The sequence below is a fragment of the Hemiscyllium ocellatum genome, chromosome 6, assembly GCF_020745735.1.
Source record: "Hemiscyllium ocellatum isolate sHemOce1 chromosome 6, sHemOce1.pat.X.cur, whole genome shotgun sequence".
Classification (NCBI taxonomy): Eukaryota; Metazoa; Chordata; class Chondrichthyes; order Orectolobiformes; family Hemiscylliidae; genus Hemiscyllium; species Hemiscyllium ocellatum.
This window is the reverse complement of record NC_083406.1, coordinates 97,115,269-97,141,037: the sequence shown is the minus strand read 5'-3', so window position 1 is coordinate 97,141,037 and position 25,769 is coordinate 97,115,269. Positions and strand designations below refer to the sequence as shown.

Here is a 25,769-nt window from a genome sequence, read left to right as displayed (position 1 = left end):
GGCGGCAATTGGTGGTGAAGGACCCCCCCCCCCCCCCTCCTGTCTTCGGCAGTTCGGGGCAGAGACAGAGCGACGGTCGGAAGTTCGAGTCGGTCTCGAGCGGCGGCCGTTAGCCGGGAGTTGGGGGACGACCCCCAAACCTTTCATTTCTCCGCCTCCTCTTACTGGAACACAGCCGGTAGCTGGTGGGGGACAACAAGGGGCGGCGTTAGGGAGGTTGTTGCTTCCCTTTCCCGTTGGTATACCGGCCATGGAGCAGGTTGCACGGTTCGGGAAGAGGCCGAGGAGGATGGCGGCCCTCGGAGCCCAGTGTGTGGAGTAGCGCCCACCCTCTCCCTCTCCGTCTCTGGTCGCATTCCTCATCCTCCTGAGGGTGCGGAAGTAACCGTGATTACTGAACAACCGCTCCTCTCTTTCAAGACAAGGAGAGCGAGGGAGATACGGTTGGATCATCTCCTTTGCTTCCCTATCTCTCCCTCCAAAATGGATAGCAAATCGTTTGCAATCGTCCTGGATGAAATACGGAAGGTAAAGTCTCCACGGTTCCCCTGCGCTTCACTCCGCCCAGTGAGAATTTCAGATTAAAGAAAATACTGCGGATGCTGGAAATGTGGAACATACAGAAAATGCTGGATAAACTCAGCAGAGAAAAGGGGTTAACGTTTCGAGTACAATATGACTGTTGTTCAGAAACAGAATTTCAGAGGTCCTATGCCCGAAGCGTTTCAGACCATGTCATAGAAACGTACAGCATGGAAACAGATCCTTAGGTCCACCTTGTCCACGCCGACCAGATATCGCAACCCAATCTAGTCCCACCTGACAGCACCCGGCCCATATCCCTCCAAACCCTTCCTATTATATACCCATCCAGATGCCTTTTAAATGTTGCAGTTGTACTAGCCTCCGCCATTTCCACTGGCAGCTCATTCCATAAACGGAACATCCTCTGCATGAAAAAGTTGCCCCTTAGGTTCCTTTTATATATTTCCCCTCTTAGCCTAAACCTGTGCCCTCTAGTTCTGACTGTCCCACCCCATGGAAAATGCTTTGTCTATTTATCCTACCCATGCTCCTCATGATTTTATAAACCTCTATAAGATCACCTCCCAGCCTCTGACACTCTAGGGAAAAAAAAAGCCCTAGCTTATTCAACCTCTCCCTATACCTCAGATCCTCCATCCCTGGCAACATCCTGTGTTCCCTTTTAAGTTATAGTTTCTCTTCAGTGCAGAATTCCAGCATGCGATTGGTAGCAGCAGATGAGAAAAGGCACCCCAGGTGGTGGAAGATACTTGTGTAGCTAGTGCAAAGTGGCAAAGAATGCAATGCTGGAAAATACCTAGGCAAGACAAACAGCATTTGTGGAAGGAGAAACAAAACTTAATGTTTCAACTCAACAGGATGTGACCCACTAGCCGCAATGTAGTTCAATGACCATGAGCGTACAGTGTTCCAGTATCTTCTCCTTGACCTGCTGTGCTTTTCCTGCATCCCACTTTTGACTTTTCTCCCTTTTTATGATTGCTGTTCTAGAAGGGAATCTTGCTGGAGTTGGATGCAGTGCAGAAAACTATGGAGCTTATAGAAGCTTGGGTGATTATAGTCTTGAAAGATGCTTGAAAGCTGATGGTAAAGAGATTTATAATTGGCACATGAGCAGACAAGATAAATCTGAAATAAAGTATTAGACTATTGGATTAGGGATAAAGGTTGTAGAGACCAACACTGACTAGACTGAATTCTGGAGGTATAAATCCTGGAATCATTTTAAAAATAATTATATACTGAAATGAGTTAAATTATTCAAAATTATGAAGTGAGATGGGCACAATGATTGTGGATGTTGGATGTGATCTGATGTTAGATCTGGGTGGTTAGTGAATGCAAATTCCTTGAAGAAATATTTGGACTTAAAATGTAAAGTTGTGGTAGTCTTATCAGAGCACAGGGCTGCTGTTTCAATGGAGACAGAATTTTTGGTGGTTTAACCTGAGGGTTATCACCTCTCTCGTGAGGGGAGAGGCTGAGCAGGAGACTTCTTTTTGTCATTGAAATACTGTCAGTGTGTTGTGTGGCTCTGCCACCATGCTGAATGGGATATGTTTCATACAGATCTAGCAGTAGAAAGTTGGGTAATCGTGAGGGACCGATGGGGCATCAGCAACGCAAATGTGTTGACCCACAACCTGTAACTTCATGTCCTGGTATATATGCCACTCTACTATTGCCACCAAGCAAGGGGATCAGTTTGGCTGCAGGAGTAGCATCAGGCATACATTAAAAATGAGATATTAACCTGGTAAAGTGAGAACATCAGACCATGTGATAGTAGACCGTGTGCAATAGACCAAGCTTAATATACCAGAACAAAACCTAAGCTCAGATTCAGTTGTGAGTAGAATATAGTTAAACAACTCATTGGTGAAGGAAAGTCTGCAAATATCGCCCCATTACTGATAATGAGTGCCTGGCATATCAGTGCAAAAGGCAAGATGGCAGCACTGCAAGCATCTTTAGCCAGAGATGGCAAGTGCTTGATCCATCTCTGCCTCTCCAGAGGCCTCAGTGTCATAGATGCCAAGTTTCAACCAGTTTGATTCAGCATGTGATATCACTAAACAGCTGAAGGCAATTGATACTGAAAAGGCTATGGGACATTCCAGTGACAGTACTGGAAATATGTGTCCCATGATCCTTGCCTAGCTGTCAGATGGCAGATATCGTGTTGGCACCTGACTGGCAATGTAAAACGTTGCCTGGGTATGTCATGTATGCAGCAGGCATGACTAATCTAACCAAACCAATTTCCACTTCTTCAATCTATCTTAGTCTTCACTAGAGTGACGGAAGGTGTTGTTGACTATGCTATCAAGCAACACTTAATCTGTTCACTTGCCCTAGTTTTGGGTTCCACCAGCCCTACTCTATTTCATGACCTATCAGCCTTGGTCGAAACAACTGAACTCGTCAGGTAATGGTGGTGACCACCCTTGTCATGAAGGCAATATTTTACCAAGAGTGTCATCAGAGTTCTGACAAAACTGGAGTCACTGGGAATCAGAGGGGGAAACTCTTACACTATAGTTAGGATCTTTCCTAGCACAAAGAAACCTGGTGGTGATTGTTGGAGGCAAATTATCTCTACAGGAGTTCCTTAGGATAATGTCTTAGGCCCAATCGCCTCAGGTGCTTCATCAATGACTTTCCCATCATCGTAAGGTTGAAAGTGGGGATGATTGTTGATAATTTCACTCTGGTTAATTTGCAATGTTTAATACCATTCACAATTCCACCAATGTTGAAGCAGTCCATGTTCAAATGTGATAAAATCTGGGCAACATTCCAGGGCAACTACCAGTTGTACCATCTAAGTTCAGGCAATGACTGTCTTCAACAGGAGAAAATCCAGACATTGTCCCTGTATGTTCAATGGCATTGTCATTTTTGAATCCTCCACTGTCAACATCCTTTGGGATTAGTTGACCAGAAACTGGTCCAGCCATATATACACAATGGCAATAAAACCAGGTCAGTAGCAATTGATAATTTATTGTAAAAATCACAAACTTGTATGAGATTTTGGTGTCGCCTTCATTTAATTTGTAGCACTGCTCATGGAATCCTCAGTGAGGAAGCAGACCATTCAGCCCATCAAGTCCACACTAACACTCTGAAGAGCATCCCACCCAGATACACCCCATCCCCGTAACCGTGCATTTCCCAAGGCCAATCTACCTAAGCTGCACATTTTTGGACATTATGGGCAATTTAGCATGGGCAATCCACCTAACCTGCATATCTTTGGACTGTGGGAGGAAACCGGAGCACCTGAAGAACCGACGCAGACATGGGGAGAATATGCAAACTCCATGCAGTTGCCCAAGGATGGAATCAAACCCGGATCCCTGGCGCTGTGAAACAGCAGTGCTAACCACTGAATCTCTTATTTGGAAAGTTATGGATTCAGGCTAAAACTGAGCACAACTATAATGTCAGAAGTCCTATGTTTTAAATGGATTGTTCAACCAAATTTCTATGTTGCTTATTCCAGTGGCTCAGGTAGACACTGAAGAGCCCATGACACTGATGATTAAATAAGGATTTTTGTGTTTTTGGACCAACAATTTTTTCCTCAAGCCAGATTGACTGCACATTTGTCTCTTTGTTTGCGCGATCTTGCTACTTGATTTCAGCAATGGGCACTGTAATTCCAACAAGTTATTTTACGTGAAAAGTGTGGCGCTGGAAAAGCAGAGCAGGTCAGGCAGCACATGAGGAGCAGGAGAATCGATGTTTCAGGCATAAGCCCTTCATCAGGAATGTCTGGGGGGATGGGGAGGAGGGGGCTTAGAGATCAATATGAGGGTGGAGATGGCTGGGAAGGCGATAGGTAGATGCAGGTGGGGGGTGATGGTAATAGGTCAGAGGGGAGCGTGGAATGGATAGGTGGGAAGGTAGGTGGACAGGTAGAACATTTCAAGAGGGTGGTGCTGACTTGGAGGGTTGCATCTGGGATGAGTTGGGGACAGGGGAGATGAGGAAACTGGTAAAGATGATGTTGATGCTGTGTGGTTGAAGGATCCCTAGGCGGAAGATGAGGCATTCTTCCTCCAGGTATCAGATGGTTTAGATTTGGCAGTGGAGGAGGCCTAGGAATTATGTCCTTGGCGGACTATGCTTTTACAATTTATTGTAGGTAAAATGCTTCAATGTTTCGGGTTATGCATTATGCAGTAGTTTAAAAAAACATAATATGACATTGCTATTTCAGCAGTGTGTGACATCTTAGTGTGTTATAATATTTACGAGCTGTGTTGCTTAAACCCAATATAAATAAATTGTATATATATTGGGTTTCCAGTATTGAATATTTTATCTTCCAGTAATCTCAAAACAAAATATGAGTATTTTATAAGTTCTTGGCAGTTTTCCCATCCTTTTGACTTTGTCCCCTGTATATGATGCTTTCTTTTGAACTGAGATTTGAGATATTACTTTGGCTTGCCTGTTTTCAAAAGTATTCAATTTACTGACCTGCTGATGTTAATATACTTCTGTTTTATATCAACTTGCATTGTCCATTGAGTTACCTAGATACATGATGTACTGTCCAGTATAGAGCCGATTTAGAACATTAGTTTAATTTCGTGATTTAAAATTTGTACACTTGTCAAAATTTGTTTTCAGGTTCTAATAACTCCTTTTTATAATGGCAGCTGCTATAGTTAATTACTTCAATCATTTATGTTTAGAGATATTTGTGAATTCCTCTCTAAGTCATCATGGGGGGCTCTTTTGGTGTAGTTGTAGTGTCCCTCCCCTTGGGTTAGGAGGCCCAGGTTTCAGTCCCACTAGCTTCAAAGCTGTCTAATAACATCTCTGAACAAGTTGATTATAAAAATAGGTTAAAATTTTTTTTTAAAAGGCTTGCTATTTGTGGAGTCAAATACCTGGATACGTAGGACATTTTTTCATATGTTACCTTTCATTTTGAAGTAAAGTTACATTAGTTTTATCTTGCTAAACTATTTTATTAGACACTTGTGATTTTAGCAGAGGCTGGAGTAATACTAGTTTTACCACCAATTGAATCTTGTTAAAGCATATTAACAAAATTTACAACATGCTAAGATGAAAACTGCACTGCAATGTTTGCAAAAAGATGTAAATATGTTCTGGCAACCATGTTATTTATTCAATCTACAAATATTCACTTTCTTCTTAGGGGGTTCTGACTGATCATAAATTAAAGGCAATTGAATATGTACATGGATATTTTTCAAGTGAACAGGTATTGTCAATTAACTTTCAATTAACTGCACATGACTGCTGCTCGTGCATTCTGTGTGATTGCAATTTAATATTTTATGTTATAACTACATCTATGGTAGATAATTGTTGGTTTTAACATTCTAATGTATTCTAAAATCCTAGTGGAAAATATTAATTGAAAGCTGTGTTAGATAATCACTTTTTTCTAAATATATTTAGTTCAAGGGAAGTTAAAAATAATTTTATTTTAGTTATCTCTTAAAACTGTATCCACATCTTACTTGCAGGTGGTTGAGTTACTGAAGTATTTTTCTTGGGCAGAACCTCAACTGAAAGCCCTTAAAGCTTTACAGCATGTAAGTGTAGAAGAATTTGTGCTATATTGCAGACTGTTAAATGTCTGTCCAATTTTTCAGTTTGTCTAATGTATGATGATTTGTCTTGATGAACTTTGTTTTATTGCAGCCCTTTGAACGAAGTCTTTTAAAGCCAGTCTGCTTTCATTGATTTGTTTTACAGAAAATGGTAGCCATCCATGTATCTAAAGTAATAAATATCCTTCAATGCCTCACTTTCACTAAAGATAAACTTGTCGCCTTAGATCTAATAGCCTTGTAAGTATGTTTTTATCTTTGGTTTAGTTTCACACATGCCCTGTGTTACATTTGCTAATGATATATTTTTCCAATTTCAACTTGACATTTTAGGCCTTATCATTTTCTAAATACCCTATGAATAATGCTGAAAAATGCAACAATTCTCGATCATCTAGGAATGCCATAACTATGTGAATGTGAAATTCAGAGTATTTTTGATTCTGTCAGGTACTTCCAGTGCATCTGATGTGTATATCCAAGATATTGTTTTTGGAATTTGCAGGAATATTACCATAAGTGTGTAGTTGTTGCAGCCAGAACCAAGTTATTAACACCGTGAGCAGCTTAGCTGTGTAGGAGAAAAGATGAAAAGGGAAAGAACAGAAGTAATGGGGTATGTTATTTTGAAGACTATTGATGTGACTCTTGGATGATGTGTTACCTCGCTGCTGCCGGGTGAAGAATGTCATGAACCAATTGCAGAACATTCTGGGAGGTTAAACATGCATAGGTCATGCTCTATGTTGCAATCAGTAACTTGGGTAGGAAATGGGAATGAGGTCCTGAAAGCAGACTTTGGTCAATTGGGAAGAAGATTGAAAAGCAGGACCTTTTAAAGCAGTTGCCTCAAGATACTCCCAATCTGTCAACACAATGAGCATAGAACTAGGAGAACTGAATGACTGAACATTTGCATATGAACTGGGTAACAATAATGGGTAACTTCAGTTTACATAGATTGGATTAACCAAATTCCTGGACTGTGGATGAGATGTTTTTCTGGAATAATATATTGAGGAGCCAACTAGGGATTATTTTGGATTTGGAACTGTGAAATGAGAAAGAGGTAATTAATAACTTACTATAAACAAAATTTGGGAAATAGTGCCCATATTATGATAGAATTTTGCATAAAATTTTAATATGGTGCAGTTCATTCTCAAACTATGGTCATAAATCTAAAGAAAGAAAATTGTGAAAGACTGAGAAAATATACTAGAAGAGTTAACAGTAATCAGGTAATGGCTAGTATTTAAAGAAATACTACATTGTCTGCAACATTTATACATTCCTCTAATGCACAGATCCGTAAAGGGAAAGGTTAATCAACTGTGGTCAGTGAAAGAAGTTAAAAACTTAAAGATGTGTATAAGATGTCTCCCCTGGCTGGTAAATCTAAAACCAGGGGACATATTCTCAGGATACTGGATAGGCCATTTAAAACTGAGATGAGGAGGATTTTTTCATTGAGGGTGGTGAAGCTTTGAAATTCTCAAACCGAGAATGCTTCAAAACTTTAATTGTTCAGCATATGCAATATAGAAATTGATAGATTTCTGAACACGAATGACACCAAGAAATATGGAGAAAAGTGTCACTGGGGAGCTGATCAGCCATGAGCGGCAGGGCTGGGTTGATGGTTGGACGGCCTACTCCTAGTCCTATGTTCAGCTGTTTAAAAAATGAAATGAGTTTTTTAAATGTGAAATGTTTGGTAGGCATTGTAAATGTGATCAATATTTTTTCATATTAGGAATATCATTGATCCTCACAATTATCGGCTAATTGAAGATATTTTCCGGGTACACCTGCCAGAAAAGAAACGCTGCAAAAGAATTCTTGATCAGGTGATGTATCTTAAATAAACTATTATTCTGACTTTTGGTTTTATGTGACTCAATGTTGTGTGATGGAGGAGTTAGCAGAAAATGAGGACTGTAGATGCTGCTGGTCAGAGTTGAGGGTGTGGTGCTGGAAAAGCACAGCAGGTCAGGCAGCATCCAAGGATCAGGAGAATTAACGTTTCTGATGTAAGAAATGTCAATTCTTCTGCTCCTCAGATGCTGCCTGACTTGATGGAGGAGATACTTAATTTTAAATTTATAAGGCAGATATTTCAATTATTCAGAAATTGTTTTATGTACCACAATAAAGTATGCACGTAAGAAATAAAATCTGAAAGTTTGAATTTGTAGTACAGGAAGACTGTAACATTTATTTAAGAAGGCGGTTGAACTGTGATACTGTTCTCACAAGTGCCAAGGAAAGAATCACACTATATTTGGGTGGTAGGTGGGAGTACATTTGAACAAGTTATGGTTTTGTGATAGTCAGCAGCCAAGGTCAGGTGGGCAAAGGAAACTTGGCTTGGATGAACAGGATGGATAGCTTATGATGAGCTTATGTTTGAGAGTTTTATGTACTGGATGTACAGTCAGAAACTAGGAATTCTGACAGGACTGCCTGTCACCGCAGGGTTTGTCCACCAGCTGCAAGGCAAATGTCAGGACTATGATGGAATTTTTTCCACCAGCCTGAATGTGTGCAGCTCCAACAACAATTGAGGAGCTTGATGCCATCCAAGGGAAAGCAGCCTGACTGACACCCCATTCATCACCATCAACATTTGCTCATTTCATCACTGACACATAATGACATCAACAAGATGCATCATAGTAAATGACCAAGGTTGCTTCAACAGCAACTTCCAAACCTGCAATGTCGATCATGTACATGGAGAAGAGCAGCAGATGCAAGTTTTTGCCTGAACTTAACTTGGAAATATATTACACTTTCTTAGTTGTCACTAGGTCAAAATTCTGGAACTCATTTCCTAAGAATATTTTGGAAATCTCCATATCCTAAGATCTGCAGTAGTTCAAAAGGCCACTCACCGTTTCTCCAGAGTAATTAGCGATGGACAATAATGCTACCCTAGCCAGTGTTACTCATGTACCATGAAAGAGTTGAAAATAGTATGTTAGCCGAGTAATATGGTTTAGTGGCTAGGCAATGGTGTGGAGCTTGACAACCCAAGGTATACCCAGCAGAGAAAAATGCTCAGTTTGTAGAAGTCAGATCTTGAAAGGAGAGAGAAGAAAACATGGGGACAGAAAAAGTGAGAGGCAGGAGCTGTCTGAGACAAAAGCTAGGAGAAATTGAGAACAGTAAATTTAACATTCAGCCTTTAAAGGTTTGAAGGAAGAAAAGTTGTAATTTAAATTGTATGTTATACAAGGTATTAAGTTCAAGCTTAGAAAAAAATACATTCCAATAAATTGGGAATTGAGCAGCACCTGGTGGCTGGAGTGTAGGACTGCGACCAGACTCCAAGCAATTAAGGTGTTCAAATCGTGGATAGTCTTGGCAAACAAAAGCGACACAGTGAAGACATTATTAACATTTTCAAGCCCATAGGAAGTACTTGTGGATGACTGAATATACTGATTTTATTAATATGTAAATAGGTACCAAATCCATATATTAATATTTGAATCTTCAAATCCTGTAAGAATGCACTTTCTCTAAGTTTTGCACTTGCTTTGAGTCTTAAGCACTTCAGCCATTTTTTGTATTCTCTGGGCAAAGCCTTTGTAATGCATTTTTATTGTTTATATGGGGATTAAGCTATGCAATACAATTAATCTTCTTTTAAACCTACAATTGAGTTTCTAAGCTTATCTATGAAATCAAGGGTAGTGCATTTTGAAGATTTACAACGATGGGATTAGAGGTGTGGTTCCTTCTGTTATAATCCTTATTTTTCTTGTCATGTATAAGGCTTCTAAAGCTGGCTGTAAGGCTCCTCTCGCAATGAGATCTTCGTGTGGAATGATTCCAGGAAACCCATATCCTAAAGGGAAACCAAGTGCGTTGAATGGATTGTTAGCGGTAAGTATAGAAGCTTTATTTTGAACATGTTTAATCAATGATTTCTCGTGGTTGTAAAAGGAAACCGTATCATTTTCAGTTTAGGGTGTTTTCCTTTTTTGAAGGCAGTTGGAACACAGTGGAAAGGGAAGGCTGGTAAATCTGGGTGTGAGTGACTGATCCAGCAACTTATACATTTATCCATTAAGAGGCAAACAGCTTTTATTTCTGTCTGTTTAATGTTAAGGCTGCCAAGACAATTGGGGACAGAATGTTTGCAGCAGAATGGTATGGCATCAATTTGTGCCCTTAGTTCTTTGCAATTGATGTTTTCTCATTTGATGATATGGACATGCTAGAAAATATACTAGAAGGTTTACTGAGTACTAATTTGATTTGAGGACCAAGTTAAGAACAGTATTGACAAAGGTCTGGGACAGATTTCTATCTGTCAATATTTATTGAACTTATTAAAAGAAAAATTGACAAGAACTTCAAAAGTTACAAAGCTAACTTGCTTATAGGTTCAGCCAACAAATGTTATATTGGCCATTTATAAAGACACCGATGATGCAACATCCTGACGGTGGGAACTTTAGCCAAGCAAGGGCATCAGCATTTTGGGAAAGATTCTTAAGACATCAGTAAAGGACACAACTCCTGTGCTTTTCCATCATCTTTTCATTCATGATATTGTACTTTTATGAGAGATTGGAAAATATTGATTTAAAATTATTTGGGACATTTTGTGCTGTTACGTTTTGTGTTTCCTGAAGCTGAGTGAATCATGTAGTTCAGTGGGTTACTTACATCATCATTTATTACCAAAAATGTTTGAATATTTTGGTAGTCTCCTATAATATGTAGAATAATACCTATGATAATAATAAGATATGTAAAATAGAGCTCCATATTAACCAAATATAAATGTACTATGCGAAGAACTAATTGTGACCTTCTTTGGACAGGCTCTTTCTGTAAAGAAAGAAAATGAAAGTGGTTATAATGTTGGCCGAGGGATAGCAACCTGTATTCTTGGACCTTCTAAACCTGTAAGTATGGAGAACAAAATACTGATAACGATGACTAATAAGGTCAAGAATTATATTTCTTAAATAATGACATTGTCCACAGTTTTCATTGATTGATGATGGGCAAACACATGTAATGGGATAGAAGGGATCAAAGTCTATGAATCTGTATTGGTAAGCATCAAGCAAACGTGGGTGTCCAATTGTATCACGTTCTCCATTTTCTATAAACTAATATTTCAAACATTTCTTTCAAATGAATTAAATCATTTTACATGTGGAATAGAATGCCTACAACCCCTCAGTTAACGTTGTGTTTGAAAACATAAAGCCAATACTTTTGTCATTTAAGTAACACTTGCCTTATTCAATGTTAACTTAACAATGTTTGTGTTTTGTGACTTCTGCAATGATGAAACTAGGTATGTTTTATATTGTATTGCACAGTGCTCCTATCTTTGTATAATAAATTTTACCCAGTCTTACCTTGAGACAGGAGTCTAGTAACTAGTTCTGTGAAAGTACATGTGCAGCAGTTCAAAGAAGTTGGGACAGGCAAGATCAGTATCCAGAGGGATAGCTGAAGAGTTTATCATAGATAGTGTAAAGTCATCAGATAAGGTAGAAGAATTCCCAAGTTAAATGGAAATATTAAAGTGACCAGAGCCAGAAAGTGAGCTCAGGGCTAGGTTTGTAAACTGTTTGTCTAGTCACAAAGTTAGAATGTATAGCTAAAGGGTATGACTCCAGTGTAAAGGAGAATTATAAATTGTATCTGAGGTTTCGAGGCTTTCTCTGTATTGAGGTTGGCTCTTTATTAAGGAGAAAGTGAGGACTGCAGATGCTGGAGATCAGAGCTGAAAATGTGTTGCTGGAAAAGCGCAGCAGGTCAGGCAGCATCCAAGGAGCAGGAGAATCGACGTTTCGGGTGTGAGCCCTTCAGGAATGAGGAGAGTGTGCCAAGCAGGCTAAGGTAAAAGGTAGGGAGGAGGGACTTGGGGGAGGGGCATTGGAAGTGCGATAGGTGAAAGGAGCTTAAGGTGAGGGTAATAAGGTGAGGGTGATAGGCTGGAGTGGGGATGGGGGTGGACAGGTCAGGAAGAAGATTGCCGTTTGGAAGGTGGTGCTGAGTTCGAGGGTTGGGACTGAGACAAGGTGGGGGGAGGGGAAATGAGTTCATCCCTGGAGGAAGAGCGCCTCATCTTCCACCTAGGAACCCTCCAACCACAAGGGATGAACTCAAATTTCTCCAGTTTCCTCATTTCCCCTCCTCCTTTCTTCCCCCGCCCCCCCCCCCCCACCTTGTCTCAGTCCCAACCCTCGAACTCAGCGCCACCTTCCTAACCTGCAATCTTCTTCCTGACCTCTCTGCCCCCATCCCCACTCCGGCCTCTCACCCTCACCTTGACCTCCTTCCATCTATCGCATTTCCAACGCCCCTCCCCCAAGTCCCTCCTCCCTACCTTTTATCTTAGCCTGCTTGACACACTCTCCTCATTCCTGAAGAAGGGCTCATGCCCGTAACGTCGACTCTCCTCTCCTTGGATGCTGCCTGACCTGCTACGCTTTTCCAGCAACACGTTTTCAGCTCTGGCTCTTTATTAAAACAAGAGCAGCATTGGCCTATGTGCACTCTAACTTCATTTATTTGTATGGCAGTCAGTTCTTTGCATCAGTTTGTAAACTGATTATGAAAAAATGCTATCTACTTTGTAAACAGGGTAAAGTGAGCTGGTGCTCTAATGTTTTAGACATCTGACTGACTCCTATTCCTAATGTCTAAGTTATTTTCCACTTAAGTTCCCACGTGTCACAAATTATTTGGCCTGTATTAGAGCTATCTGTTAAGTGGTGATAACTGAACTTTTTTCTTTGCGGTTGGCTCTGGAGATTTGAGTAACTGATACTGTTTTATTTGAATAAATTATTTGAGCTTTTATCACAACTTTTGAATATACTAAATTGTTTTACAGCAAGTGAATAGCATCTGAAGTGCAGAAACTGTTATATTGCCACATTTCCTTGTCAGCTGGAACCAAGCAAAATTACATAAAGTACCACGTTATTTTTTGGTGGTATTGATGAGGACTGAACCTCTTGCTGGAAAATATGACTTTCATAGATAGCTGCTTGATGACCAGCATGGACAGGATGGACTTTAGTTTACCTCACCCCTTGCACTTTGATTTTTCAGTGTAAACTACTGCAGTGAATTTCTGTAAAGCCTTTCATGTTCATCCATCTAAAAGTTGTATAAATGCTAGAAAAACATGAATATGACTTCAATTTTAAAAGTATTGATTATGACTAAAAGAGTGTTTATATTTAAACATTCTTTTGAATGATTTGTTGAAATTATGTATTCATTTTATGTTTTGCACTTTATTTAGATACAAAATTCTACAAAGTATACTTGTGAATGGATTAACTGAAGCTTGTAGCTTTTATTCAGGAATTGAGTCCTGCGTATTTATGTTTAATTTTTCTTTTTGTTTAGGCTCCAGCAACTTACAATCCTCATAAGCCTGTTCCTTACCCTATACCTCCTTGCCAACCACATGCAACTATTGCACCAAGTAAGATTTTAGTTGTTTCACTGGCAACAGTAGTTATACTGTGTGCAGTCACGACACCACAAGTTATTTGTGCATCGAATTGTTGACAAAGTGTCAAGTGTCTTAGAGTAGTAATGCTGTTGTGCCTATTTTGACATCAGAAAATGATTTCTGTCCAAAGAATCAAGATATTGGTGTTAGAAATGTTATAAGTGTCAAAGAGTGGGGTGCTGGAAAAGCACAGTGGGTCAGGTAGCATCCGAGAATCAACGTTTCGAGCATATGCTCTTCATCAAAGAAGTGTTATAAGTTGAGCGATGCATGACAAGTATTCTTTTACTTGGGAGAGCGTCTAGTGTAGCAGAAATATTGATGTTATAAAAAAAGACATCATGCTTTGTTAAGCACATCGTGATTGCACTTTGTATACTGGAAGGTGAAGAATGTTGAGCTACAAATTCAAAGCATCGCTCTCAGTATTTTCAAAGTTCAATTGTATAATGGCAGAAGACAACAAGACAACTATCTCTCTTATTTTACACCAATATTTTTACTTACCATGATATAAGCTTATGCTGTATAAGAGCATACATCGTTATTAATGAGTTTTGATCAATAAACATTTTGTCTGCTGCGAAATGGTTATGAGAATTCTAAACCAAAAAAAGAAAATTTTCATATAATCTGTTGTTAGATCTTACCTAAATATAACAAGTAATAAGACCTGCAACTCATTGCACCATCCTGTGTTATAGTTTCTCTAAACTTTGTGCACTTGACTATTGTAGTAGTCAATATACTAGTTTCAATCTGTAATGATTGCAGATTGTACTGCACTGGTTCAACTAGATGGCCTCCAATCGTCAGTTATTTCCTATGGGGATATAATTTGAAAATAGATATCCACAATTATTTCATCTGGAGAGCTATGTTTGGCCCTTGAACTGTGTAAAGTTTGCCGTATGTCTCTTCATTAATTATGAAAATTATGTTTCGAGCCACTTAACGTACCATGTATGCCTGTTAGATATGACATTATTAAGAACACGCAAACATGAACGCTTCATGCAGCTCATACTGAAACTGTAAAAATGCATTCACAGAAAGTAAAAACATAGCGCATATTTTCGAAAATGTTTTACAAATAATGCATTCATCTGGCTGTTCAACGTGGGGATGAGTTATTACAATAAATGCTTAGGTACAAGAATCAATAGCTTATATAAAAGATTGATAAATTTTGTTATGTTGTAATTGCATGCTTAATATACTTGTCCCCAAGGTTATCAATCCTTTACAGCACTTAGTTGCTTAACACCCCAATTGCATCTGCCTCTCATAAATAAGCACTCCATAGCTTGATACCACACAGCTGGATGACTTTTCACTTCTTCACATCTGTAAAACAGGTGTTTTATTTCTTAAAATGTGCACTGTTTTTTTTGTTTCTTCGAATGCATTTTTACACTTTCAATATGGGTTGCATAAAGAAGCTTTCATGCTTGTGTGTTCTTAATGTGTCATCTCCAAAAGGCATACATAGCAGTTAAGTGACTTGAAACTTAATTTTAAAAATTATGTGGGAACGAATGACAAGTTTTGGACCCAAAAGTAGCTTCCCAGATGGTGCAGTGTGGGTGTTTATTTCCAAATAATTGCACAAGGACATGATGTAGGAAATGAGACTCTTATGATGAGTCCCAATTTATATATCTATTTGTTTTTCTGTAGGTGCATATAATACAGCTGGCCTTGTCCCAATGGGCAGTTTCATAGCTCCAGTTGTAGCCCCAGCCGCCTATGCTCCTCAACAAGGTCTGACCAGAATTAATTTGTTTTTCAATGCATTTCATGTAACTGTGTTTTTAAACTAAAAGTTGGTTACTTGGGTGGAAAAGTACTTGGAGCATTTTGTAATGTTGCCTAAGGAAATTTATTTCTGAACCACTGTTCCTGAATATTCTAATCTCCTGTTTCTTACATCACCATTCAATGTAGGGTTAATTCATCACTGAAATTTGGTGAACTTTGTTTAATAATAAGCAAAAACAAATCTGTTTGACCCATGCATTGACTTACAATGTTAATGGTAGAAGTAAGAAGATCATAAATAGAAATGTAACAGAAAAATAGATAAAGTATAAGAAAATGTAGAAACAATATGTAATCTGTTCTATTGTAACCTCTACTGAACTTATTTACTTTCTAGGGCAAGGATTCTGCAAAGCACTTTGGGAAGGTGAATTTTTAATACATGGAAAGGTCACTGGGTACCACAGGATATAGGAGCACAATTAAGCTATTTGGTTCATCAAGTCTGCTCCACCACTCATTCATAGCACATATTTGAATTACTTTTGCTTTAACTGTTTTATGCACTTGATGAAAGTGTCCCTCTTGGCTTCTGCCTTGTTTGGTACTTATTTAGGATATTCTAGCCTATTCGATGACCTGGTCTGTTCTATCTCTAAAGTCGCAACAGACACAGTTCATTATCTTTCCCTTAGATTTCTCAACATGATTGCAGTTCGTCAGCTTGTTCCTCGCATGTATCTAATATCTTAACCCTTCAAATCATGGTACCTTTCATGAATTGATGTAAAAAACACTAAATTATGACAGCTATCTGGTTGAAAGTATTGATATGCATGTCTGGTCACCAGATCCTTAGAAGTGGAAGTGCTTTTCGTTAAAGAATGAGTTATAGTGCCCTGAAGATGTTCCAAAGTGCTTAACAACAGATTTGAAGTCTAGTTTCTGTTACAAAGAGGGCCATCCAGTTAAGTTATACAGAGCAATTCACTAAAAACAATAAATGAAGTGAATAACTAGATAATTTATTTGAATGGTGCTTGCTTGAGGAGACTGCAAAAATACCTGTTTCCTGATGTTTGTATTCCAATCTGAATAGTTAGCTAGGGTTTTGATTTCACTTAACACCTGAAATAAAGGAAATGACATAAAGGTATGCTATTAGTAATGTGCTTAATATTGGGGATTCCATGCAGATAATGGACATGTAAGCTTCTTCTATGTAACGGTCTCTTAAGGGTGTCAAATAAAAATTGAGAGGCATTATTGAAAATTGAGATGCATAGGTAAACAAAGCACCAATAACCTGCAACAATGAATTGCAGGTTAGCAAGGGCAGATTTTTTTTCTGTTGCCTAAAAGTATACAGAGGTGAAAAAACTTGATAGCACTTTTTCAAGAGTTTGTCATTGAACCACTTTGTAGGTTGGACAAAGTTTATTTTAAAAACCATTTATGTTTAGACATACTCATAAATGTACCAGAATTTAAGATTCAAAACGATAAGCTGAGGAGCATTGAACAATGAATATCTTTTAGTCATTATTTATAACTTGTAATACAGCTTTTAAGGCAAAAATATTTTTCTTTCAGCTTTTTCCAGATCAGCCAACCAACTGAGCTATAACTCCTCTGCTGCCAACTTGCATGCGACTGTGTTCTCACCACTTGGTTCTTACTCATCAGCTCCAGCAACACCTGTTGCAACACCTACATTTGTCCAGTCGCCTGCAAATCAATTAGTTTTTGCTTCAGCGCCAGTAACACCAGCCTTTTCAAGGCTTGGCACATCCGCCTCAATACCTCCAGTTTTTGCAGGTGTTCCTCAATCAAGTGGCTCTTCTGCCCCACCTCCATATCCTGAATGTCAGGACACTACGGCTGTAGTATCAGCGGCACCACAGAATTCCCAGGCACATGGTGAAGTAAGGTCAGGAAATACTGGTACATCAACTCATAGTTCAACTGTCACAGGATTAACCTCCAGCTACACTAACACAAACTGTAGTCCTGGTGTGATGCCACAAACTGGGTAAGTATATTGTCTTTGATGTAAGAGGTGCATTACAAAATGTATACTGCAGAAGTACAGTTCTCAATTCAATTAACCTGCTAAATCTGACATATGAGGTGTATTTCTTTATTATAAAAATGCAGTTAAGGAAGTTGATGAGCATCATTTCTTTGAACATTGTAATCTTAACTGAATACTTTTGATTTTGAATGAACAAGTTGTAGAAAAAAAATTTGTATTATGAAATTATTTGAAGTGTGACTTGGCTCAGATGATGGTGCATATTTTTCCCACACTGAGATTTAACAGCCCAAGCTGGTGTAGTGTTGAAGGGTGTGTTGCTGGGAAAGCACAGCAGGTCAGGCAGCATCTGAGGAGCAGGAGAATCGATGTTTCAGGCTTAAGCCCTTCATCAGGCTTATGCCCGAAACACCGATTCTCCTGCTCCTTGGATGCTGCCTGACCTGCTGTGCGTTCCCAGCAACACACTCCTGACTCTGATCTCAAGAGTCTGCAGTCCTCACTTTTGCCAAGCTAGTGTAGTGCTGAGACTGCTGCATTACTGGGGATATTGGCTTATGGATGAGATATTAAATTAAGGTTATGTCTGTTTGGATGAATATTAAACTAAAATACCTGACATACGAAGGTTGGGAGGGTAGAGAATTCCAAAATCTAATAGAAAATCATTAGTCATACTTTAAATTTGCAATTCATAGTCTTCTAGATCAGTCGAATGAAGATTGGTCATTTTCCTGTAGATTGGAATTTTTCCTTTTCATATTTTTATCTGATCCCTTTTTGAAATGAACCAGTTTCCATCATCCTTTTTAGGTGGTGCATTCTGGATTGTAATTTGCTGAAAAATTATTTTCCTCATGCTTTCCTGTATCCTTGTGCCAATTAGCTTAAATCTATATTTACTGGTTACTGAACTTCCTGTCAGACAAAAATACTTTATGCCAGTCTTACCAAAGTCCTTTATGATGTCACAATGGTAAGAAGCGAATAAGGCTAAACTGTTATTTTCCTCAAAATTGAAATCTCAATTTTCAGCCTCCAAAGCTCTATGTTTGAAAATTTGTTTTACTTCAGGATGAGTGAATTTTAAAATGTTCTATTGTACTGACACCATTTTTATATCCTTTCAGTTTGTGTAGATTTCCATGTTGTTAATGCAATAGTGCTTCTGTTTTTAATAACATGAAATAAATCAATCTGTAGTAGAAGTAGTGAATATTCTTGAGACACTCTCAAGGAAAATAACAATTTTATGGTAATCGTCAATAGCTAAAAACCTGTCACTGTTGCAATTCTAATTGTCAATGCTTTAATCTTGCATTATAATTTTTCAGTTCATCCTCAGGTTTTCAGACAAGTGAAAATTCCAATACATCTCCACCGATGAGCAACTCATTCCCAAATCTTCTATCCTTCCCAGGATTGCCTATATTTTTCCAGAATCAGACTTTATCTCCTGCTTCTCTGTCTGCACTCCAAGCAGGAATGACTGTTACAAATTTACCTGGTCTTCAGTCTATTGCAACTGCAGCAACATTGACAGGAATGCATTCCTCTGGGACTACTACATCTCTGTCTCCAGTCCAGAATGGTGCGATGGCAGCTACAATGCCTGGGCTTCAGTCTGCTGTTTCCGTTGCTGGACTCCAGTCTAATGCTGATGTCACCTCTCTTCATGGGCTCCAAACTACAGCATCGCTAGGTGGACTCCAATCTAATGGAAATTCAATGTCTCTTGCTGGACTGCAGCCTACAGTATCTCTTGCTGGGTTGCAATCTGCTGCAGCATCTCCAATTGGAATGCGATCTGCTGCAGCATCTCCAGCTGCACTGCGATCTACTGCAGCATCACCAGCTGCACTGCAAGCTGCTGCCTCTCTCGCTGGTCTGCATGCTGTTGCTGCCTCTCTTGCTGGACTGCAGTCTGCTGCTGCTGCCTCCCATGCTGGCCTCCATCCTGGTCCTACATCTGCTTCTGAGCTCCAGTCAGTTCCTGCCTCCCCCTCTGGACTCCAGCATTCAATTTCCTCTCTCCCTGGGCTTCAGCCTGCTGCTGTCACACTTCCCAGATTGCAGTCATCTACATCTTTTTCCGGACTTGATTCTATTGTGGTTGCTGCCTCATTACCTGGATTGCAACCTACTACAACTGCAGTCACCCTTCCCAGTCTCCAAGCTGCTGTAGCTGCCTCATCTTTGCCTGGCCTTGAGTCAGCAATGGCGGCTGCTTCTCTCCCTGTTTTGCAGTCTGCCTTGGGTGCTGCTTCTTTACCTGGACTTCAGTCTCTAGGTGCTGGGTCTTTACCAGGAATCCAGTCTGTAGTGGGTTCCCCTGCACTCTCTAGTATCCAGTCCACTATTGGTGCTACTTCATTTTCTGATCTTCAGTCCACTGTAGGTACCACTTCTATCCCTAATGTACAGTCTGGTGTGAGCATGGTGTCACCTACAGGCCTACAGTCTAACGTGGATACCGTGCCTCTGCCAGGATTCCAGACAACTATGGGTGCTGCGACTCTTCCTGGATTGCAGTCTGCTGCACCTTCTACTTTACTGCAGGTAAAATGTATAAATATGAGTGGTCAGTGAGCAGAAACATTTTTTTTCTCACTTCTTGGCTATTCTCAATATGTATTAATGATTCAGACGAGGAAATTACATGTCATATCTCCAAATTTGCAGAAGACGCAAAGCTGTGTGGGAAAGTATGCAGTGAGGAGAATGTAGAGAAGTTTCAATGTGATTTGCACAAATTAAGTGGGCAAAAGATGGCAGACAGAGTTTAATGTGGATAGTTGTGAGTGAATCCACTTTGGTAACAAAAGCAGGCAGGTAGATATTACCTGAATGGCAATAGAGTGGGAAAAGGAAGGACTTTGTACACCAGTTGCTGAAGATAAGCATGCAGGAGCAACAAGTGGGGAAGAAGGCATATGGACTTCTTAGCAATAGGATTCAAGTGAATGTGCAGAGATGTCTTGCTGCAACTGTACAGAGTAGTGGTAAGACAATACCTTAACTATTGTGTGCATCATTGGTGACGCACTGATTAGCACTGCTGTTGCACAGTGTCAGTGACCCAGGTTCGATTCCATCCTCAGGAGACTGACTGAGGAATTTACACATTCTTCCCATGTCTGCGTGGGTTTCCTCCGGTGCTCCAGTTTCCTCCCACAATCCAAAGATGTGCAGGTGGATTGGCCATACTAAATTGTCCATAGTGTTCAGGAATATGTGGATTAGTTGCATTATTTGGGGTAAATATAGGATAATAGGATAGGGGAATGGGTCTGCATGGGTTACTGTTGAGGGTTGGTGTGGACTTGTTGGGCCAAAGGGCCTGTTTCTACACTGTAGGGATTCTATGATTCTGTGATTGTTCTCCTTTATCTGAGGAAGAATGTCCTTGCTAGTGAAGGAGTGCAAAGAAAGTTTACCAGACTGATTCCAGGATAGTAAGACTGATGTAGAGGCAGAGACTGGATTGGTTTGGACCAAATTCCCTAAAGTTTAGAAGAACAAGGGGAGGATCTCATAAAAATCTATAAAGCAAGATTAGACAGGATAGATGCAGGAAGGATGTTCTCAATGACTGGTGAATCCTGAACCAGAGATGACAATCTAAGGCTTTTGAGATAGACTACTTAGGACGTGAATGAGGAGGATTTTTTTTAAACCCAGAGAGTGGTGAGCCTGTGGAATTCTCTGCCACAGGAACCTGTTGAGGTCAAAACATTGAAGACTTGCAAGAAAGATGTGGATATGGTTCCTAAGATGAAAGGGATCAAAGGATTTGGAGGAAAAAATGGGAATAGAGTACCAAGTTAGCTGATCATCTGTAATTCAATTGAATGGCGAGGAGGCTTGAAGAGCCAAATAGCCGCTTCCTGCATTTGTTTTCTCTGATGTGTAGTTTGTTTATCGGGGTGAAGTGGTGTATACCCCTATAAAGGCATGGATAGGGTAATGAGTAGAGACTGTAGATGTTAGGAGATTACAATTATAGTACACATAATTGTTGACTACGGGTATGGAATAATGCCTAGAATTGGCACTGCTGTTCACTGAAATCAGTCTTAGGTCTTTTCTAATAAAGTGGAAAGGACTTGGGAATCATTTTAGAAAGAGGTTGACACTAATTAGAATGAATGATCAAATGTACTTTTTCATGACCCATAATAAACTCCATAGATTATGTTATAGATTATGTTAATTAGGATGCACTGAAAACTTATCACTGAATACTTTTGATAAGTGGAAAGTTTTAGCATTTTAAACTAATGGTGCTGGAATTGTGAGAGAGCCAATACAGGTAAGGAGAGTTTGCATTCTACAAATAACAGGCTGAATTCTTCAATCATGTTAAAACCAATTCACATTGAAGAATCACCCATTATAACAACAGACTCACTGAATATGTTTTAGACTGTTGCAGGGAGTAGAGGAATATCGGGAACAGGTAAGAAGGTGGAGTTGAGGCAGATAATGAGTCATCATGTTGAATGGAAGAAAATGTTCAAGGAGGTGCACAGTCTACTCTTAGACTCTACAGCACGGAAACATGCCCTTCAGTCCAACTTGTTGGTGCCAACTAGACATCCCAATATGACTTGGTCCGATTTGCCAACATTTGGCTCATTTTCTTCTAAACACAGTTGAAGGAGATACTAATTAAGCTAGAATTTGGAAGTTAGAAAGAAGAAATAGCTTGCTGTATGACCAATACAAGGTTTTGCTTTTGCTCAAATCTAGGTGAAGGTATAAAACTTTAAATGAATTTAAGTTTGCAGTCTGATTAACATCTATTGCATAGGTAATCAGTCACAACAGAGTGCAATCAGTACTAATAAGAAATTGAACAGCTGATAAAGCATACTTTTCATTTTAAAAAAATCATTGCTAGTACCTTTTGTTAAGATTACAATTACAATATATTGTATTTTTTTTCCAGTCACACTCAGCTGCGTCTCTGGAGAACTTTCCAACTCAGGGCAACAATGATTTTGGATGCTACTCATCTGGACCAGCAACTCCATATTCTCTCCCACCTGGCTTGTCTTCTCAACTGGGGTGGCAGTAGATAATGGACCTGCTTTCAAATACCCTGTAAGATTTCAATGTAAAGTTGATGTTTGCTGAATTTATCCAGCTCTTTGATTAGGCATACGGTATACTTAGCAGTTATGTAGATGGAACTTGATGGGTTTTTTCCAAATAAAATATATCTGAACATCATTTTTTGATTTTTAAAAAAAGGGACGAGGGATGATATAGAAACAGTGTCTTCAGTTTAAATTTCTTCTGATTAGTTGCAATATCTGTAAGCTGGTAAGACTTGCTAAATGCTATTTTTCACTCAAGTATATGGGACATTAGAGAAACATTATAAAGGGATAGTCTTGTGATTAAGTTTTTGAACTAGTAATCCAGAGACTGGAGTAATGGACTGAAGACACTGATTGAAATCCCAACACAGAAGATGGGAAATGTAAATGTGGATAATCTGAGTAAATGTGAAATTTAAAAAATTTAGAACCAGGAGTAGTGACCATATTGCCACTGGATTATTGGTAAAGACCCATCTAACTGACTGTTGTCTTTTTGGGGAAGGAAATCAACAGCCTTACTTGGTCGGGATTATATGCGACTTTAAACTCGGAAATGTGGATAATTCTTAACTATTCTCCAAAATGGCAAACTATTCAGTTGCCAAGGAAGTCTATTTTCTGCAAACAGTTCATTACTGTAAATGTTTGAACATTTTGTCATAAAGCTTGCTTCTTATGCTACTAATTTGCATTAAACTTAAGTGAGACTTCTCGTTAACCTGATATTGCAGTCAAATCAAAAAGATGTTCTGCTGACTGCACATGTAAACAATGTAGTTTTTGAGTCATTACCATTGTTGTGACAAATACGTAGGCAGATGGTTTGCTCCAACAACTGTCAGACCTCATCAAACAACATGTCCCTTTGACCCCCTTTGAGGAGGGATCTGATTGAGACCTACAAAATCATGAGAGGTGTGGATAACAAGAAACTTTTTTTTCCAGCGTGGAGGACTCAATTATGAGGGGTCAGGAGTTCAAAGTGAGAGGGGAAAAGTTTAGGGGAGATATACGTGGAATGTTCTTTACGTAGAGGGTTGAGAGTGCCTGGAATGCATTGTCAGGGGAGATGGTAGGGATGGGAACAATGGCGTCATTTAAAACATCTAGACAAAAAAGTGAATGGGCAGGGAGCAAAGGGATACAGAGCCTTCAAAAATAGACGGCAGATTTAGATGGAGGATATGGATCAGTGCAGGCTTGGAGGGCCAAAGGGCCTGTCCTGTTCTGTAGTATTCTTTGTTCTTTGACCATCTGCAGCAGACAGAATGCTGATCATATTCATAAATGTCAATGTTACATGGTATTCAACATTAGATTTGATTTGTTAAGTATTCCTGACCACCAAGAATTACACTGAAAACCAATTTAAAGTTATCCTTCCGGCTCCCAGTAATTCAGTTTCATGTGCTAGAAGCTACATTTATTTACACGCAGGGTTCTGTCCTTTGTAGGAAAAATATGTTCGTGATTTTTTTTAACTGAGTAAAGGCTTATAAAAACAGCTAACTCCCTTTGCATTTGCATGGCAATGCTCTGACAAAGCAATTGATTTATCTGGTTTAAATCTAATTACTGCAAAGCAGCATAACATCAAAAATGAGAATACTTTGAAGCTTAAAAACAAGAATATGACTTTTTTTTTTGAAAACTGGCAGCTTTCCAATGATTTTTTTTGAGTATTGCGGAGGCAGTTACCAATCCAGCACACTCTGGTTTCTGGAAGAACTAAACAGGAGGAAGGGTTTAGAAGGATATGGGACAGGTGCTAGCAAATGGGACTAGACTAATTTAGGATATTTGGTTGGCATGGACGAGTTGGACCGAAGGGTCTATTTCTGTACTGTACATCTCTATGACTGTATGACTTTCAGGGCTTTAATCTAATTCTTACATTAAGATGTCAAAGATGTTTTTACATTTAGGGTAGCCTAACACAAATGGTTATCAATATAAGATAGTAGCTAATAAATTCAATTTGGAAGAAAATTCTTTAGCCAAGAAGTATTTAAAATTTGGAGCTTGAAAACCCATTAAATAATTGAGATGAATAATATAAGTGTTTTTAAGTGGAAGCTAATTAATGTGTTGAATATAAACAGCACAGCTCAATTGCACCTTTTAGCAAAAAATATTGAAATAAGATAAAAATACTGTAACAAGAAGGAACACAAGTGATATATCTAGCACAAATTTACATCTTTGAATTGTTTAATATGGATTTGTGCTTTCATCCTCATTTTAACTGTTCTACATGTTTAAATATTCTGGAACATTATGTCTGGAAACAAATAAAAGCAGTTTGGGGGAAGCATGACTACTTTTTGCAAAGAAAAAACCCCTGAATTTATTGCTACTACAAATGATGTAATATTTAACTCCACTTGATTTTAAATGAAATATTACAAATATATATGTATGTAGTCTTAAAATAGTCTTTGAATTTCTTTAAAAAGAAAAACATTTTCTCCTTTGAAAGTTATTCATAATGACTTCTTGGTTGAATACTGAAGCCTAAGGCTATTGGAGGACAATATTGTTAAGCATAATGTGAATTTGCTAGCGTGCTAATCAAAGAGTTGGTACAAGGCATACATCCTGCTAATGAAATTTCATTTACTCTGAGCCTTGGTTCTGCTACTAATTCTCTAGCTCTGGTACGTGTTCCACAGAATTATATACAGAATATTTTATTTGTTATTTAGGTGCACCTATTCAGAGGTTTCACTGGTAATTATACACTTTTCTAATAGTACGGTTTTGTGTAAACAATTTAAAATTGATCTAATCTAGCTGCATTGAAATTTAATTTAACAATATTGTCTTTTGAGACTTGTTGATATGCTGGAGTATCAACTTTAAAAAAAACCTTTTAAACTTCAAGCTGTAAAGCTATTGGAAATAAAATGCATTCATGATTTTCTTTCCAAAATGATATTAGAGGATACTAAAACTCATGAGCAGACTGGTGCTTTCGGAAAACGTTAGTTTTGTATCATTAATACATTTATAATGTGAGTCAACAAGATGAACTTATTAGTATAAAGACTTGTAGGATAAAATTAATCTTATTCTGAGTGCATTACATACAAGTTACTTGATCTTTATTTTTGTTTTTATTTGTCTGATACATTATTTCAACAGTGTTGGCAGAGCATGTTTTCTTTTGTAATTTTATACCTCCCATCCTTGAGTATTCTTTGTAC

The 25,769-nt window shown here is 38.8% G+C and overlaps 1 protein-coding gene across 2 annotated transcripts; it reads left to right on the top strand.

Annotated features, from left to right (window-relative positions):
* The first annotated feature begins 5 nt into the window (after positions 1 to 5).
* Positions 6 to 24,064, top strand: proser1 (proline and serine rich 1). Of its 2 annotated transcripts, XM_060826172.1 has the most exons (12): positions 6 to 528; positions 5,729 to 5,794; positions 6,063 to 6,131; positions 6,295 to 6,389; positions 7,906 to 7,999; positions 9,933 to 10,043; positions 10,991 to 11,074; positions 13,551 to 13,629; positions 15,340 to 15,423; positions 17,014 to 17,452; positions 18,790 to 20,014; positions 22,407 to 24,064. In XM_060826172.1, the coding sequence occupies exons 1-12, from the start codon at positions 484 to 486 to the stop codon at positions 22,533 to 22,535; spliced, it is 2,520 nt and encodes an 839-aa protein (XP_060682155.1). In that variant the 5' UTR covers positions 6 to 483; the 3' UTR covers positions 22,536 to 24,064. The 2 variants fall into 2 exon arrangements, with proteins under 2 accessions (XP_060682155.1, XP_060682156.1); XM_060826173.1 differs by lacking the exons at positions 6 to 528; positions 5,729 to 5,794; positions 6,063 to 6,131; positions 6,295 to 6,389 and adding an exon at positions 6,685 to 6,765.
* The last annotated feature ends 1,705 nt before the right edge of the window (positions 24,065 to 25,769 follow it).